Source organism: Mus caroli, unplaced genomic scaffold (assembly GCF_978045245.1).
Source record: "Mus caroli unplaced genomic scaffold, Mus_caroli_1 scaffold_4, whole genome shotgun sequence".
NCBI lineage: Eukaryota > Metazoa > Chordata > Mammalia > Rodentia > Muridae > Mus > Mus caroli.
In genome coordinates, this window is record NW_028227259.1 from 127038344 (window position 1) to 127044343 (window position 6000).

A 6000-nucleotide genomic window follows, 5' to 3' on the forward strand; every position below is an offset into this window, starting at 1 on the left:
TCCTTCTGTGGAATGTGAATGCTGCGGCTGAGCCAGAAGTTGAACAAAACACGGAGCTAAATTTCCAGAAGTTGAACAAAACACGGAGCTAAATTTCAGTTTGCCAGTTCTGCAGAACATCCAATCAACATTTCAGGACTGAACGGTCCAGGTTCTAAATGTTTGTTTCTCTGACGCTGAACGTTACCAAGGCCCCATCCAGAGAAGGCAGGTTCTGTACCACTGAGACCCTTGGCCATCCTGACCTTAAATTAACTGGAGCCCCCAGCGGTGGCTCACAGCTGTCATCGCTGTACATGAAGGCTGATGCAGGAGAACTGCCCTGAACTGAAGGCCAATCTGGACTACAGAATGAAACCCTGTCCAAAAAATAAATAAACAGTGGAGCTTCCCTTCAAAACAGAAGAACTGTAAAGTGGGAGACTTGCAAAGCACCCAGCATCACCTTGTGAACTTGTGTTTCCCTTTTCCAGAGCTAATCCTAATCTGCAAGAAAAAGAACTTCTGTGGCGCAGGCCTTTAATTCCAGCACTTGGGAGGCTGAGGTAAGCAGCCAGCCTGGTCTACAAAGTGAGTTCCAGGACAGCCAGGGCTACACAGAGAAACCCTGTCTCAAAAAACCAAAAAAAAAAAAGAAAAGAAAAAAGAAAGATAAGAAAAAGAACTTCCCTATAGAAAGCTAAAAATATCCCAATAACTACAAAAAGAAAGAGAAAGGGGTAATTTTTCTTCCAATGTAACGTAATAAAATTACAAAAGGTTAGAGGCAGCTACATGTCTAGCATGCATGAAATTGTGGGTTCCAAACCCTTGGAAATAAAAAGAAACTATACACATATAAAAAATTAAAATTTTCCTTTTCAAAAGTCAAAAAGGGCCGGGCGTGGTGGCTCACGCCTTTAATCCCAGCACTTGGGAGGCAGAGGCAGGTGGATTTCTGAGTTCGAGGCCAGCCTGGTCTACAAAGTGAGTTCCAGGACAGCCAGGGCTACACAGAGAAACCCTGTCTCAAAAAACCAAAAAAAAAAAAAAAAAAAAAAAAGTCAAAAAGGGCTCCAACTAACCATTCTGAAATATAGCTAAAGAAAAGGCTCAATGGCGAGCACACACAAGCCCCGACCAAGCCCAGCACTGTAAAGGCAAAGCAAACCCGGAGGTTCAATAATCAAATCAGTCAAGAAATACATGGACTTTTTTTTTTTTAATTTTTCAGATAGGGTTTCTTTATGTAGACCTGGCTGTCCTAAAACTCACTATGTAGACCAGGCTAGCCTCAAGCTAATAGAGATCTTCCTACTGCTGCCTTGTGAGTTCTGGATTGAAATCATGCACCACCATACCCGGCCAGAAGCATTGTTTATGCGTGATGTGTATACAAGTGTTCATGTTTGAGGCCAGCCAGGGCCATATACTGAGTTTAAGGTCAGCCCACATAATGAGAACATATGTGTTTCCCCACCCCCAAAAACAGCTTATGGAAATCCATGACACTGTAAGCTAATGTTAAGGCATCTTATAGAGAGACCTGAACGGCTGTGCTTTAGGAAGCCCCCAGATGACTCTCAGACTCTGAAGTTCGATGCTATTGCTTATTAGGGTAGCTGACACCAAAGGAATGAAACTGCACAAACTTAGAATTTGAGTAGAGTACAAAGATGGGAGCAGGGCTCAGGGAAGCCACCAGGAAAGATGATTCCTAAGGCAGGTAACAACGGCCTTTATACTTAGGCCCATCAACACTTCTTCCTGGTTACTCCATTCCCAGAAGTGTAGAAGATCATGTGACAGAAACTGACCTGTCCACGCCCTGACCTTCTTCCTCCTGTGGACTGCCTACCCATGCCTCCCAGCCAATCCGAAGCCACAGGACATGAAACCTTAGTTGTAACCTGTGAGCCAACCTCCGGAATCCCCAGGGACAGAAAAGGGACGGCCAGCTCATAATGTCTAGATCAGAATGGAGTGGGGCACTTTAGTTAAGCCAAGTGACTGGAAGAGGAGCCTGACAGGAAACCCAAGTTACCTCACAGACACGTCGAGCTCTTCCTTCTCCATCTGTCTCTCTCCGTCCTCTCGGTCCATATCAGCGTCTTCCACCGTCTTTTTCTCCCCGTTCTGGAAGTACTGCTGGAGGGCAGTGTACAGCTTAAACACTTGACTGAAAGAAAGCTTACTGTAGGCCAAGATCATGTGGCGCAGAAACAGACCTACAAGATAAGACCACAGACAAGAGAAAGCATTAGCTGATAGCCCAAGACTCACAACTTCCAGCCCCATTCCCCTCAGAGGAATCAGAGGTCCTGTCCCTCCTCCTCCAGTGCTCTTCTCACATGCTCTCCATTCAGGTCTCAGGCCTCTCCCACCTCTAGCCCTTCAGGCCTCCATTTTCCTCACGGCTATTCAAACTCTCTGAAGCCACCATAGTTATTGATGTGAGTCCAGTCAAAAGCTGAGGTGTAATTGCGTTATCTTATTTACTGATTTCCCTTTGAACATCTGCCATCCCTCCTTCCAGCACACCTGTCTCTGTCAGAGGCAAGGCTATGTCTACCTTGTACATCCATGACCTGGGGACAGGAGATCAATAACCAACTGATGTCGACTAACATAAAAATGACCATGCAACAGAGTCGGGGGTGGGGGGTGGGGGCACAGTTAGTACAAAAGCATCAAAGAAATGTCACGTGCACACGCGCTTCAATACTAAAGCTTAAGAGCGGTCTCCACTCACCTCGCTTCCTAAGTGTGACTGGTGACCCCACTTACAGTTGCACAACCCAGGCAAGTGGTCCGCAGGACTGTGGAAAGAGCTGAGCGACCCTAAAGACCCCAGGCCCAGGCTAACTACTCCAGGAGAAGAGAGCTGCCTCCCCACAGGTTACGGTCGAATAGAGAACGAAACAGGAAGGCAGTGAATACAAACCGCACACAGCCAGCACCCTAGTCTGCTTGCTCCTGTACACCCAAGTCAGGACAGATACCCCTCAGAACACTGCTCACTTCAATGGGAACGCCCCCTGCTCTCCGGAGAAGTTCCATACCTACTACACTCGTTTTGTGAACCTCTGGTTCGGTTCCAGAAAAAGAATCTGAAAGGTCATCAAAAAATTGTTCCATATCCTTCAATTCGCCTTCAGCCATGAGCTTGATTCTGAATGAGAAAGTCGGGATGCACGTTTTAGGAAGGCCCACTGCACACCCTGCACATTTCATAGTCCTGAGTTACTGACAAGTCTGCTTTAAAGGGGATTTCAAGGTTTGTTTAAAGCTGGGGCTTCTAAGACAAACTTTATAATCCATTTAAAATGTCATTCCCATATTCCTCATGAGTATCACACATTGCTAACTTAACTGTATAACATTCGTCAAAGTAAAAATGGAATTATCTAAAACAACTAAAAGAGAGGTAATTCCATACGAAATTATACACATGGGGGGAAGAACACATGAAGCCAACTTCTAATGGGATCCATTAAAAAAACATCTAAATAAAGGCTCTTAGAAGAACAGCCCTCTGATAATAATAACTTCCATGTATCCCAGCTAACTTCCAAACTGCTTTGTAGCCAAGGAGGACTTTCAACTTCTGTTCTTCCCGTCTCCAGCCCCCAAAGGCATGGATTACAGCTGTGGACCACTATGTCTAGTTTAAAGTGCTGGGCATAGAACCCAGGCCTTGTGCACTTTACCAACAGAGCCACACCCTATCATCTTAGAAAAGGCTTAACTGCTGCCCACTCCTGGGTAATCTTCACCCACCCCTTTGCAGACAGAAAGTTCACCTGATCTGCACTGAATTTGCCAGCTGAGGACACGATTCTTCAATTAGCTTGTACAACTTTGACAGTGTAATATCTGGGCCCTGTGTAAAGGAGAAAATAAGGTGGTTAGAGATAACGGGCAAAGAGCTTCGGACTGAGAAACAACTGAAAAGAGTCATCAATCATCCCAAACGAGACACATGCAATCAGGATTTTCCTGACTATGCAAAATACGAAGACATACTTCACATTTGTAGATTGGTTTTAGTCAATGGAATAATCTATTTTAAAAAAAAAGGAGAAAGAAAAATGAACAGGATTTATAGGACAAAGCTCTCTTTCCTTTGTTACTCTTAACAGGCAACGCTGAGCCCGTCTCCATCAGTTAAATGGACTTAATAATCACTATCTCCTTTGTCTGTGGAAAAGTTAACTGGGAGACTGTGAAAGGTTTTGCACACCAGGAAGCACTATACAAAGGTGGGTGCTCTAGTTCTCCTGAGTATAAACACACTTCATCGTTTTCTGAACTGGGGAAGGAAGGCTAACCCAGAAGCAGAGCCTTCTCTAGCTAGACAAGGTTTAAAATTACTCACTGGGGCCATTTTTAGAAAGTCAATGGTTACACCACTCTAGATGTAGGTAACCCAACTCGACTCTTGGGAAATTGTATTTGACATATACTATTTTAAGATTGCCTGTATGGCTGGGTATACAGCTCTAATTTCAGTACTCAGGAGACAGAGGCAGGGGGATCTCTTGAGTTGGAGGCCACCCTGGTCTAGAGAGCAAGTTCCAAGACATCAGGGCAACACAAAGAAACCCTGTCTTGAAAAACAAACCACTACAAAGTGAGTTCCAGGACAGCCAGGGCTACACAGAGAAACCCTGTCTCGAAAACCAAAAAACAAAACAAAACAAAACAAAACAAAGACAAACAAACCAAACTAAAATGACCTATATGTTAAAACAAACAAACAAACAAAAAAACCTCAAAACTTATCATTTATAGGAAAAGAGTTAAACCATGCCGGTTATCTTAGGATGAAATATCACTCAGTTGCTAGTGTTCTTTTTTTAGTGACAAGATGAAGCCCCGCCCCCAGGGCCCCTCCCCCGGGGCTGGACCTTCCCCGCCCCCCAGCTCAGGGCGGGGCCCACGCGAAGCGCGCGCGCCGGAATGGGCGGGAAAGAGCGGGCGCCCCTCACCTGCAGCAGGGGCAGGAGCAGCTGGTTGAGCTTCCGCCGCTCCACGAGGCTGACGGCGCCCTCGCCCGTGCGGCCCATCTCGTTGAGCAGCACCAGGACGGCGATCTTATAGGGCGTCACCCAGTCCTTGATGCCAAACAAGTTGGCGTGCACTACCCCGTTGGTCATCATCGGGCTGAAGTCCTGGCTCTTCGTGGACGCCGGCAAGGACAGGCCCTCTCCAGGCCTGCCACGCGCCGCGCCCACGAGCCGCCTTTATGCCATGGCTGCAGCCGCCCGGCACCTTAACCCGCCCAAGACTGTTTCCCACAGTAGCGGGGGCCTCAGTGTCCCCCTCCCATCCTCGGCGGTGCCTTCGACCAATCATAGACCAGAAGGAAGACTGACGGCCAATCAAAAGAACCAAACGTGTAGTGAGCGGGGGTGGGGGGAGGGGGGTGGGACATAAGTGGTGTTAAGGCAAATCGGTTCCCTACAGAAACGCTCAACCAAGGCGACCAGGTTCCTAGTCGACGTGGACAGGGATCTGGGAGGAAGGAAGAGGCAGGGATTTTGATCAGAGACAGCGTGAACTACAGGCCACGCGTGTATTTATTTAATTTGATCTTCCTTCTCGCCCCCATTTAATTGCATCTTTGCCTCTGGCGGTACACGAAGTTGAACAAGACGCCTCGCCTGTATATGTGTAGATCAGGGAAGCTCTCTTAACAAAGACCTTCATCTGAAGCGATGCTCCTCCCCTTTTGGAAAGAAAAAAAAAAAAAGCTTGCTAAGTAGAATAACCTGGCCTTGAACTCGCGACAATAGCGGAGATGATTTGAATGAACTACCCTGCCCAAAAGACATTTTTTTTTCTTTTTTTTTTTTTTTGGTTTTTCGAGACAGGGTTTCTCTGTGTAGTCCTGGCTGTCCTGGAACTCACTCTGTAGACCAGGCTGGCCTCGAACTCAGAAATCCGCCTGCCTCTGCCTCCCAAGTGCTGGGATTAAAGGCGTGCGCCACCACGCCCGGCCCCCAAAAGACATTTTTA

At 46.8% G+C, this 6000-nt stretch overlaps 1 protein-coding gene across 2 annotated transcripts in view; it reads right to left on the minus strand.

Annotated features, from left to right (window-relative positions):
* Anapc5 (anaphase promoting complex subunit 5) overlaps nucleotides 1-5299 on the minus strand; it is a 33581-nt gene extending 28282 nt beyond the window's left edge. For both annotated transcript variants that reach the window (XM_021161783.2, XM_021161782.2), the window contains exons 1-4: nucleotides 4971-5299; nucleotides 3783-3862; nucleotides 3042-3151; nucleotides 2024-2207 (exon numbers count right to left, since the gene is read on the minus strand). In XM_021161783.2, the coding sequence (XP_021017442.1) occupies nucleotides 2024-2207; nucleotides 3042-3151; nucleotides 3783-3862; nucleotides 4971-5141 (545 nt within the window). In that variant the 5' untranslated portion in view covers nucleotides 5142-5299. The remainder of the gene's footprint in view (nucleotides 1-2023; nucleotides 2208-3041; nucleotides 3152-3782; nucleotides 3863-4970) is intronic.
* Nucleotides 5300-6000: the final 701 nt, after the last annotated feature.